We start from the raw sequence: 13,464 nt of genomic DNA on the forward strand, positions 1-13,464 counted from the left end.
GATATACCTCTGATAGAGGATTACTATCTAGACTATATAAAGAACTAAAAATTAACACTAAGTTACCCAGAATTTTTAAAAATTGGCAATTGCACTGAATAGATACTTCTCAAAAGAATAAAATTGACCAATAAATACATGAAAACTATTCAACATTACTAGTAATTAGGGAAATTCATGTCAAAACTACACTGAAATTCCAACTAATACCAGTTGGAATGGCAGTCATAAAGAATACATTCAATTCTTTTTTTGGTTTTGCAGAAGGAGGAATTGCTGGCACTTGAAGCCATTAATGTGAACCAGAAAGAAGTAGTTACAATGGTTTTATTTTTCAATCAGTTTACCTCATACATAGCCATCCTTTATCCTTGAGAAGGGGAGAAAAAGGAAGAAGACCAGAAGGTGGTGAAAAACATATGAAAGGGATTGGAAAGATGTTTTACAATATTCCAATTTAGAAAAAGAGAGACTTTTCATAAACAGCAAGAAAGTCATCCTGTAGCTCTTCCTCTACTCTGAATTCTAATTACTTCAACTTGAAACAATAAATGGCATTTCAAAAAAGCTTTAAGCCCTCTTTATAATATACAAGACTAACAATCAGTTTAATTAATGAGTTTTAATTGAATACAAGAAATTTGAGATGTGGATATTTCTGTTCAATTACCAGCTAGAATACTGTGCTCTGTAAGTCTTTAAACTAGCATTTTTTTTCAAGCATCAATTGATGCTTAATCAAACACTAGCCCCACCTAATACCCTAAGAGAAAACAAATTCCATGGTTTGTTCAAATTGAGAAATACAGCTTACTATAATCTCCACTTTGAGTTTGGAATTACACTTTGGCCTGTCAGAGACTCTCATGAGTTCCATAATAAGACTTTTTTTTTTAATTTTACAGATTCATTTGATTACAAAAGTATCTTACAATCTTCTTCTTTCTACACTGAGGAAAAAGCATTAAATTATTTGCATTCTTTTTTTTAAGTGATAGCTTTTTACTGAAAATAAAGTGTTTTATTTCAGCAACAGTAGAGCAAAGAGAAAAGTAATTTGAGCTTCACCAATGGTTTAAATCAGAGCTCCGTATGTTTCATATAGAAAAGAAATAGTTGCTATGACAGCTGCTTCACTGCATGAGATGATACATAATGGTTGAGAGTTGAAATTGATGTACCCCAACATGTGTTTTAGAATAGGGGTACAAAATAGAGTTTGCTTTCAAGTTCCTGTATTTAGTTTATACCACAGACTATTTTTACTCTGGCAAAGTTGTTATCTACTATTTTCTGTCTTTCATAAGAAAGGAAAGGAAATAAAAAAGAAAAGAAAGATAAGGAACTGGAAAAGAAAAGGAAGAAAGTGAAGGAGAAAGAAATAAAGAGAAGGTAAAAGGAAATAGAGACAGCAAAAGAAGATCTGTGTTAAGATTATAATATTCATTCTGGTGAATGGACTGAGCAGTGACGGCCAATTCTGAAGCCTTCAATGTTTCCTCACGTTTTTTTGCTTAATACTTAGGGGACGAATGGGAAAAAATAAGTGACCTTTCATGTGGATAATACAGTCCACCATTCTTTAATCAAAATATCACAAAAGAAACACAGTGGAGACCTTTCAGATTAATTTATTCTGCAGATGTCCTGAGAAAGTGATTCAGCTGTGATAAAACGGAGGGGTCAGGTTCTGTTCTCTGCTTTGCATTCCCTCGAGTTGAGCGCGTTCCCACACAGTAAGTTGAATGCAGTTCTAAGAAACCATTCTTACTCTCTTCCTCTTCTCCATCAACTTCCTCAGTCTGGGGATGAGAGATAATATAAGTCTAAGTAATCAGGCTCCTCTTGAAATCCCATTTCAGCAGAAAACTGGCTGGGTTCCTAGTCTCAAACAGAACACCTGCCAGGCTGACTTATTCCCAGGTAATGTAAGACACAAAGATGTCATCAGCCTCTGCTTACTTAACAATCTATTTCCATTGCCCACAGCCAGGCCTTGTCTCTTCCATTTCTGACTCCATCTCTTATACAACTACAAAAAAAGCCCTTGATGTTTAAAATCAAGTCCATTTTCAAAGCGAGGAAGGCATTAGAGAAGGGCAGGCCACTTGAGAAAATGTTTCTGGTACTTCATTTGACACCAACAGTTTCTCTCTTTTGTCTAAAAACACTAAAAGATGGAAATGCTTTTGATATACACTTGTGATTGTCATTTCTTAGTGGAGGAAACAGAAACACTAGTTAACTGTTTGCTAATGAATTGTGAGCAAAATTGTGCTTATCATGATGCTTCTAAAATTTAAGTGTCAGGCCATGGCTTTTTTGATGCTGTCTTATTTTCTTCTGGGTGGCCAGAGTCAAATTTCTTTTCCGTTTCCCTCTCTCCTTTCCTGCATCCTTCTTTTTCTCATACCCTCACTGTAGTGATAAGGAAGACTGTATCACATCTAGCAATGGAATTTAGTTTCATTTCTTAAAAAGTATTTGTTTATTTTACATTGACACATAACATTGCATTTGCTTACCATGTACAATAGGATGCTTTGAAGTATATATTCATTATAAAATGGTCAAATCTAGCTAGTTCACAAATGCCCTATATCATATATTTATCAATTTAATGTTAATAACACTTATTCATTCTCTTTGCATTTTTCAGGAATACAATACTGATCCTTTTCATTCATCATTAACTATAGTCACCAAGCTTCTTTTCTTTTCCTTTTTTTTTTTTTTTTTTTTTTTTTTTTTGGTACTTGGAGAATGAACCCGGGGCATTCTCCTTCTGAGATAGACCCCTAGCCCTACTTTATTCTTCATTTTGAAGCAAGGTCTCATTAAGTTGTTGAGAGATCTTCACTACATTGCTGAGGCTGGCCATTAACCTGTGATCCTCTTGTCTTAGCCTCACAAAATCTGGGATTACAGGCATGTAGCAGTATGCCTAGATATACATTAGATATCTTGAACTTAAATTGATATAATTATACCTCCCTTGACTAATATTTTCTCATCTTCACAACCTTCTAATCTCCCCAGTCTCTAGTAACCATTTTATAAAATCAACTTTTTAGATTCCACATAAGAGAAAAATCATCAGATTTTTTAAAGTGTCTGGCTTACTAAACAAAACCTAGTCCTCTTGGTTCACTTTATTCATGTTTTTGCAAATAATAGGACTCTTAGGGCCGAGTAGTATTTTATTATATATAAATGCCACACTTTTTTATCATCTATAGATGGTCACCTAGGTTGATTCTAAGTTTTGGCTATTATAGTGATGCTATAATAACCATGAGAGTTCTGATGTATCCTTGAGATACTGATTTTCTTTTCTGTGGATATATAATTAATAGTGATACTGCTGAATCATATGGTCGTTCTATTTTTAATACTTTGAAGAATCTCTTATTGTTCCATAATAGTCATATATTCCAGCCAACAATGTATAAAGTTTGCTTTTTTTCTCCCTGATATCTTTAAAGAATTTGGGTGAGAAGAATCCAGGCCAACTTATACACAATTTTATTTTCTATTCATCTTCTCAACTGTAGGATTGTACATAGTTTATAGCTTTCTCTTTCTTCTATGAAAAATTTTCTTCTAAGCACAGATTATTGTATGGGGGTTGATGATTAGTGAGTTGTAGAGAGGACAGTCATAACACACACACACACACACACACACACACACACACACACACACACGTTCCCAGTCAAGGAAAACCTACACATATATTTTCCTGAAATAACAGACCATTACATGATCTTCTGATGGTCACACCTTTATAAACATTATCCACATAAGGTTTAGTTTATATATTTTTAGAGTGGTAGGAGATCTGGGTGTAGTTATGCACACCTGTAATCCCAGTACCTGGGAGGCTGAGATAAGAAGATTGCAGGTTCAAAGCCAACATCAGAAACTTAGTGAGGCCCTCAGCAACTTAGCAGGACTCTTTCAAAATAAAACCAATAAAACATGACTGGGGATTATAGCTCAGAGATAGAATGTCTCTGGGTTCAATCTGCATCAAAACAATAACAACAACAAAAAAGCATAAAAATAGGTATAATAGATATAAAAATCTGATAGGCCTGGTTTTCATAAAATGCACATAAATTCTAAGATATGGCCATCAAAGTTGGGTTTATCGGTGGATATTGCTATGTTGAGGTGAATTGCATGGTGACTCTGGGTGAATTGGAAATGACTTCTTAGAGAAATGCTTAGAGTTAAAAAAAAAGACCAACAATAGACATGTTAAAAACAAGAACAATAATTAATTTCTCGTTTATTTTTAAATGAGTGAAATTGATAGAATTACATTATAATGAGGAACCATTTAATGTTACTATGCAAAGCATTCTAGTTCTCAGTATGTTAATATGCCAATACTCATTCTAGTTTTTAACAGATTTATCTTGTGAACTCCATGTGCATGGCCTATTTATTTCTCCAAAAGATACAGCCAACTCATTTCCTCATTTATTTCTCCAGCATCAACCCTCTCCTTCCCTGGCTTCTGCCTTAGTGCCCTCAATAGCCTGTGGAAGATGTTTTATTTTATTTTATTTTATTTTATTTACTTATTTATTTTGCGGTTCTGGGGATGGAACCCAGGGGCATTTGATCTCCGAGCTACAACCTTGCCCTATTTTTTATTTTATTTTATTTTTTCAGGTCTGGGGATGGAACCCAGGGACATTTTACCTCCGACCTAGAGCCCCTGCCCTATTTTTTTTTTTTTAATTCTTTATTTTGAAACCGGGTCTCACTGAGTTGCAGAGGACCTCACTAAGTAGCTGAGGCTGTCAGCGAACCGAGATCCTACAGTCTCAGACTCCAGAATGCTGGGATTACAAGTGTGTGCCTCCACGCCAGGGTAGATGGTTTTAGAACCTGGCTTTTACATAGCTACATGGAATATGATTCTACCATGCTCAAAACATACCCATAAATATACAAATTTAAGATTATTAATAGTCCATGGACTTAAAATTTATCTACGTGCAACCCAACTAAAGAGTGTGAACATGCCTGTTCTTCTTTTTCAGGTGAAACGAATTTCTGAAGATCCCCCCTGCAAATGCCCGAACAAGTTCTGCGTGGAGCGGCTCTCCCAAGGAAGATACCGAGTAGGAGAAAAGATTCTCTTCATCAGGGTAAAATTTACTTATTATCCTGTTGTTTATGAGAAAATTCAGAGCCTGAGTAGGGAAAATATGATAAAAGAAATTCAAGTGATTAAGCTGGAGCTTGTTTATGGTGTCTACAGTAGTGATAATGCTTCAAGGTATGAATAATTTTTTAAGTGGTATACATGATAATATACGACTGAGTTTTAAATAAATAGAATTATCTTTTAAATGCAAAGAGATAATTTTTATTTGTTTGTTTAATCATTTAGTTTTAGAAGAACTGCTACCTGACCCTTACATTGCCTGGGGAATAGAAACAGTGTCCTCCTCTGACCCTCTATATCTCATGTTATGGAAGTGATCATTCTATTGGAATGGGCCAACTTTCAGATTATTTCAACATGATATTTTAAGAAGTATCTTTTGTGAGTCAAAATGAGGATAATAAATGCTCAATGTAGTAGCATGAGTAAATAATAACTTGCTTTAGTTTTCTAAGTAAGGATAAGATTTTTCAGAGCAATGATGATTTGCTAGTCTTTGTCCATTTTATCATGGTCATAATTTAATTCCTAATTTAAACTATGGACGGTCTTTTAGTTCTGAATGGCTTAGTAAAGCCACATTTCAGGTCTTTCTGTTGGAATCTTTTATGCTAATAACCAAGTGAACATAACATATTAAAATAAGCTTGTGATTTTTGCTAACACCAAGAATTCATTTATTATAATACAAGAAAATAAAAAAGATAGCACTTAAATATTCATAGGAATATTTAATATTCATAGGAATATGTTAATAAAATATTTTTCTGCCTTATATTTTAGTCATTTCCTAAAGAAAAGGTTATGACTCAAAAGAACTGGATTCTCTTCTCATTTGAATAAATTAAAAAGATTTGTATAATATTTTGTAGACCACAAAAATTTGAGTGTGAGCATATAGAAAAATCAATGAATGTTTCTGAAATATTCAAATGTGTGATGCCCAAGTGGAAATTTTGTCAGAGTAAAATTTTCTTAATTTCAACTTTTAACTGATACTTACTTGGATGATGGGTCTTTTTCTTAAGGTTCTGCCATATGTATTTGGAAAAAAGTTTTCTCATAATTTAGCTTTAAAATATATAACTGTTTTTGTAATTTAATCTGATTTTAGGTGGCTATTTGCTGATTTGTAAAGTACTTTCTCAGGTATAATGCTATTTAGCTTATGAATGGCAACAAAAGGAATATAACAATATGTTATTATTAGAGGTTTGAGAATAACTCTGGGTGAATGGACTTTCTAGAAAGCACAGTTGCCCAATTGCTTATTGTTCCTTTGTTCTCTATTGCAAGAATAACATGCATTTTTTTTTTTGCTTTTTTTAGACAGGCTGCCTGCTTTAACTGTACTGCATTAAATAACAATGATTGAGAATCTCCATGGATGTGTTAAAATTTTACCAAGTTAACCTTTCTCAGTTGGGGATTAGCTTCCATTATTAGGTTCCTGGGCCTAGAATCAAAATAGAGGATTTTATTTATTTAAACAATTTTTTCATTTTATAATAGAAATTCTTATAAAACACATGATTAATAAATGAGATGATTTTCTTTCTAATGTAACCTACCCCCAGGCAAAAATATGTATTATATATGCTTGTGTTCCATTTTCCATTACTTTTTCAACCATCAAAGAATTTAATATCCATAAGTATGAATAATGTTAAGTTTTTATAGTATTTAACATGTGAGGTGTTTTTAACCTTCCATTTTTCTTTTCCAGAAGTGTTTTTCTTTGTTAAATTCTACTCATATATTGTCTATAGAGGAAATGAGATTTACATTATTGAAAACTAGCATCCAATTCTTTGGTGATGGCATTTTAATTGAATATCAGTGAATACATCAAGACATATTGTGCACACTCTGCTTCTACTTTTAATACCCCAGGCAAGCCTGTGATAGCAGAAAACATGATGTGGTTATTCAGATCATCCCAGGAAATTATAGCATCATGTTATAATGTGCTTTTGAGGAGTGTTTTAATAAACTTTGACAATTTACTTTCTTGACTTTTACACTTAAATTTTGCATGCTTTTGCTATTTTTATAACAAATTTCACATGAAAATAGTTGCCTTTTGAAAATTATTCTTAAAAGACAACTAAGCTGGAAACCAAAACTATTTGCCCAAAGGAAATATCCTTGAACATCATCACTTAAATTTCTAACTTTTTGCTGGTTATGAAAATTTCCACCCTGGTAGGATAAAGTGATTTTTATTTTTTAAATTTTATTACTTTTTTTTTTTTTGGTGGTACTGGGATTCCTAGAAACCCTTCTACCTCTGGACTACACTCCCAGACCTATTTTATGTATTTTTTATTTGGAAACAGGGTCTCTTAAGCCAGCGAGGCTGGCTTCGAACCTGCGCAATCCTCCTGTCTCCGCCTCCCAAGCACAGGGATTACAAGCATGCGCCACCATGCCCGGCATAAAGTGATTTTTAAAAGGCTCTTCTCCTTGTCTCTGATTCTCCCTCTTAGCTAAGGATTTAACATATCATAGGCCGGCCACATTCACTGCTCATTGAATATCTTCTCCCAATTTCCTAGTCTCTGTTGACTGTGCAGACTAAGGATGTCTCATTAATGTGCACATGGTTTGGCTAGTAGTTTTGGTTTGTGGCAGGAACTGTTTAATTGGTTTTGTTCTGCCCTAACTTAATGCAAGGATCTGGCAGTTATTACTCAAAAAGCACTCAGAAGTATTGAATTTGTTTTCTAGTGATCTTATGATTCTTGTTGCTGATACTTAAACTCTGCTTGGTTGAGCACATGCATTTAACAGTAAATGTCCGTAGAAAAATTCTCACACACACTGTGAATAAAAACTTTACGATATCTTTATTACAGTTGCACATTTCTAAGTTTACAATTTTAGATGGCCATGCTTTAAACTTTGTCATATCTTTTTTGAGGCTGTCAAATATGGTTATATTCACTCAATTATGCTGATGTGTATTTTTTCTCTACAGTCTACATATAATGAAGCACACATGGGACCTTACCATTTCACCTAGTTATCTTCCCATTCTGAGAGCAGTAGTGCCTTTATATGAGCATAATGACCCTGTTAAATTCAAAGAACCACAGAGAATTAAGTATATTAATTCTCTTAACTTTATTCTCAAAGATAACACAGTTACCAAAACACTGACTTATAAAGAATTATCCTCCAGAAAGTCATAAATACAATATTCTCTTAATAAGCCTGCATCTAACAGGGTCACTCTTCACTTACTCTGCTCAGCAAAAACCACAATTAACATCCACATTGCCAACTGCCTTCCACAGTTCAGTGATAACACCCAATAACTTTACTTGTGTATTGTTTCATATTTACTGCGTAACATGAGCATACCTTATTTTTACACATTCCAATAAAAGCAGTAAAGAAAAGTAAAAATAAAACATGTGCAGATTTCAGAGGAAGAACCAGGAAAATGTTTTTTGCTGAGAATATCTTTACGAAGCCTGTGTCCTACTTACCTATTCCTAGGTCCTACCCATTTATCTAATGTGTACTTAGGTAGATGGATGTCACAAATACTTATGCAAATGTGTGTTTGTATGCATATATTTCTACTTATAACTAATGATTTAATCTCTAGCCAAATGTAAAGAATATTTTAGTATAAGGTAAAAACCTGAGGTTTATGACTTTGTTTTTCTGCAAACTTACTAATAATGCCCTGGCCAAATGGGAGCACTTTTATTTCTAACTGATCAAAGACAGTTTCTCAAACTCAGTTTTTTTTTCCTATAATTTCCTATAAGCAACATTTTTTGAATTATTGAATGTGACTAATTATATTTATCTACATGGTACACATACAAATTAACTGTCCTACAATGTAAACATATTTCAGTTATTTTTTAGTGACTTTTGAATTTAGTTGGTGGTAATAAAATTGACCTACCAATTTTCACAGTAACCAAAAATTGAATACTTACAATTATTTGTGACATGTATCTCTGAAATGTAAAATTTCACATTTTACATTTGAAAATTTTTTATTTTTTATTGGTGCATTGTTGTCATACATCTTAATGGAGGACAAGATGTTGGAGGCATACATGCACATATCACCCAATTAGCCCTTACCCGATTCCCACCCCATTCCCTTCCTCCCTCCTTCTCATGTTTGAAAATGTAAAATGTAAATTTATGATGTATCTCAAACCTAATGTATTGGTTTCTGGGAAGAAAGAAGTTCGGTTTTTCTCCTTTTCTTGTTTTTTGCTTATTCAATCAAATTTTATCTGCCTAGGCTTCAAGTATCAAGAAATAAGTTGATAAATCTGCATGAGCTTGAAAGAAGAAACTAAGGAAATATGTCTTCAGTGCCATAAAAATGTCTATTTGACTTGGCACTCCCAATTTTATGACTATAGTCTATGTATATAACCTACCTATAATTTTTGAAGTGGTTTCTAGATAAGCAGCATCAGCATCACCTGAGAAAGTATTAGAAATGCAAATTCCTGAGCTCTCCCCAGGTCCAGCTGACTCAGAAACCTTAAGCACAGGGTCTAGCTGTCTGTTTTAAACAAGACCTCTAGATTGTTGTGATATATGCTGAAGTTGAAAACCACTATCTTTAGACAAAAAAAGAATTATATGTAGGAAGTGATTCCTTGTACTATAATATAATTAGAAATAACTGGAATGGCTGGGCCTGTTGGTGCATGTTTGTAATCCCAGCATTTGGGAGGCTGAGACCAGAGGATCGCAGTTTGTGGACAGCCTCAGCTACTTAGTGAGGCCCTGTGCAACTTAGTGAGACCCTGTTTCAAAAATAAAGAATAAAAAATAGGGCACGGGTTATAGCTTGGAGGTCAAATGTCCCTGGGGTTCCATCCCCAGATCCACAAAAATAAAATAAAATAAAATAAAATAAAATAAAATAAAATAAAATAAACTGGAATGTCTGATCCTGAAAGAATATTACCATTGAGGTACCAAAAATGAATATTTTTGAAATTTTTATATACTGCTGAGAGGAAATACTTTAGATATAACATAAAAGGTAAAATGAGCTTTTAAATTATATGTATATATAAAATATTTTATGTATAAATGATATATTATTATGATTAAGAACTGAATAGAAAAGTAATTGAAAAATAGCCTTCATTTGTTGAGGACATAGATTTATAAGTGAAGAATCTTTTATTCTCCATTTAGTTCTGATATTAAACATTGTGAACCAAGAGAAGTCCTCATCTGATACCATTGCAAAATTTGAAAATAAATGGAAGGTCTTCAGAAAGATGTCAGATTAATTAAATCTTTTCTCATTTTAGTAGCCTTATTGCTAACTTCTGCATTTTTTGCAAAAGGGTAGGGAGGTTTACTGAGGCTTTGGCATTATTAGACTATTATTTAGGAAATATTTTGTGAACTTGTAGCAAACTTTGCTTTTACTTATATGTACTTTTTATCTCTCTATTTTGAAAACTAACATTGAGAGTATTGGAACTAGAAAACATGGAATCATTGATCAAACGTTTGGATAATGCGCTTTTACTTTGAGGACCCCAACAATGAGCCACATATTTAATTTTCTTTCTGCTAACCATTAAAACTTCAACTATTAGCCAGGCGTGGTAGCGCACACTTGTAATACCCGTGCTTGGGAGGCTGAAACAGGAGGATGGCACAGGTTGGAAACCAGCCTCAGCTACTTAGTGAGGCTCCCGGCAACTTAGTGAAACGCTGTTTCCAAATAAAGTATAAAATAGGTCTGGGAGTAAAGCCCAGAGGTAGAAAATCCTCTGGGTTCCACCCCCAGTACCACCAAAATATAAATAAATAAATAAATAAATAAATAAATAAATAAATACTTCAACTATTGTTGTACCATTTGATAAGGGCTCAGTATTCAGTGACATGAAAATAGCCTAATACAATAAACTGATCTAACTGTGCTAATGCATAAAATGGATGTGAATGGCTCTAATGAGTGGAAGATCCATGGGGTAAAATCTTTACACTTAATGAAGCTGCTTTGATATTTGATAGTAGGACTTTCTGGAAAATAGCTGCTAGTGGCATATTATGTTGTGAAGTATCTGACTTTCTGTGTTATGCTTAGGCATTGATGTGATAAATATTTTTAATATAACCCATCATTACCCTAAGATACTCTAGAGTAGCTCAATGAGTAATCATTCCTGAAGACGTTCAAAACATTATTTGTGAAGAAGAGTTGACATAGTAGAGTTCAAACAGGCCTTTTACATGACTCTTATTAAAGACTTAGTCTGTTTTGCACACTATCTAATCTAATTTTAACCACTGGGTATATATTTGTTGCTCTACCATTTTACCTTTGAGGAAGCTAAGACACAGAATTTGAGTAAGTTACCAAAGTCATAAGTAATGAATGGTGGAATTAGGGTTTAAGTACATATTCAGCCATTGAAATAGCTGGGATTATAGCTTGGAGGTAGAATGCCCCGGGGTTCCATCCTCAGTACTGCAAAAAAAAAAAAAAAAAAAAAAAAAAAGAAAAGAAAAAAAGAAAACAGAAATAGTTCCTTTTACTCTTTTTCTCATATCATTATCTTGGGCTAGAAGGTATGAAAATGTATTTGGTGAGTAATATTATAAATTAAAGTAAATTTTAAAAATAATTTGGAACATAATTATATTGAGATAAAAGTTCTATATACTTTGATCGACAACATTAAAATCCACATATTGTAAGGTTCTAATAAGGACTATTTAATATATTCTTTTTTGCCTTCAACTTCTTTTTAAAGATGATTATCTCCAAGAAAATGATTTGTGTCAGGCATTTTACTAGCTACTTTATATATATATATATATATATATATATATATATATATATATATATATATATTACCTGACAAAATCTTCTCTACCATACAGCCAGGAAATTGCTTTTGTTATAGGTAATAATAATAATGATAATGATAATAATAATAATAATAATAATAATAACAACAACAACAACAAAAGACCTAAAGAGTTTAAGGTCTTAAGAGATTTTAAGGTTCAAGTGATAGAATGAAGTCAAGACTCAAGTCCTGACTTCCAAACCTACAACATACTCCATTTCAAATTGCCACCTGTAAAAAGTCCATTAAAAGCTAGTATTTTTACCAGGCTTGGTGGCACATGCTTATAATCCCCGCGCTTGGGAGGTGGAGACAGGAGGATCGCGCTGGTTCAAAGCCAGCTGCGATGGCTTAAGAGACCCTGTTTCCAAATTTTAAAAAGTATAAAAATAGGTCTGGGAGTGTAGCCCAGAGGTAGAAGGGTTTCCAGGAATCCCAGTACCAAAAAAAAAAAAAAAAAAAAAAAGCTAGTATTTTATTCTCAAGATTAGTATTCCCATGTGAAATGACATATTTAAGATTCAAACTATTGTATTTTTATACTATTTTAAGGTGTTTAGGATAAAAAGAGCATTATAATTTCATAACCAATAATGACTACCATCAAAAAGGTATATATTTGATCATAATATGATAATATTTATAAAGCATTTACTATATGTGAGGCACTGTTCAAAATGCTTTATATTATTTATCTCATTTAACATTCAAAACTAATTAGAACTTTAAATGATTTAAGATATATTGTTGAGCTGAGCATGATAAAACACACCTTTAATTCCAATACTTGGAGGACTGAAACAGGAGGATTACAGGTTAGAGGTTGGCCGTTGCAACTGTTCTCTGTTGTGTCTCTTGTTATCTGTTCTGATATATTTTTATAGCAATCAGAAGATAATTCTTTCTTACTGCCATTATAGTCCTGTTGAGACTTTTTTGCTAACTGTATTAGGTGTAAGTTTATTAGTGTTATTTCAAGACATTTTTAAAACAGTCCTCCACCTTTGGGTAAAACCATGTGAAATTGCATGGTAACAGAGTTTATGAATATTTTTTCATAGCTTAAGAAATATGACTACTTGAACTATGTAAGGAAATGGTAATAAATAATTTAGTTGGAAATTTCCAAATAGATTTTCAATGCTGTGGAGTTACCTTCTTTATCGTGCTTTTGAATTAAATCATCATAGATCAATAGAAAGTTCATACACATTGTAGTTTGGATCTGTGTGCTTCTTTTCTTTACCATGAAAATTCTTCAAGTTTATACCTGTGTGGTAAAAATCTACTTTCTATAACAAACCCAAGCAAAAAACGCACCAGTGCTATGTTGCTATAGCAACACAGCCTGAAAATGTCTTCAGGGACTTGAGAGGAAAGGGCCAGTGATAGTGAGGGATATTACAC

The 13,464-nt window shown here is 33.1% G+C and overlaps 1 protein-coding gene across 2 annotated transcripts in view; it reads left to right on the plus strand.

Annotated features, from left to right (window-relative positions):
• GAS2 (growth arrest specific 2) overlaps positions 1-13,464 on the plus strand; it is a gene marked incomplete at both ends in the record, with an annotated part of 120,204 nt that overhangs the window by 59,307 nt on the left and 47,433 nt on the right. For both annotated transcript variants that reach the window (XM_080697240.1, XM_080697241.1), the window contains one exon: positions 5,058-5,165. In XM_080697240.1, the coding sequence (XP_080553366.1) occupies positions 5,058-5,165 (108 nt within the window). The remainder of the gene's footprint in view (positions 1-5,057; positions 5,166-13,464) is intronic.

This window comes from Muscardinus avellanarius, assembly GCF_963383645.1.
Source record: "Muscardinus avellanarius genome assembly, chromosome: 1".
NCBI lineage: Eukaryota > Metazoa > Chordata > Mammalia > Rodentia > Gliridae > Muscardinus > Muscardinus avellanarius.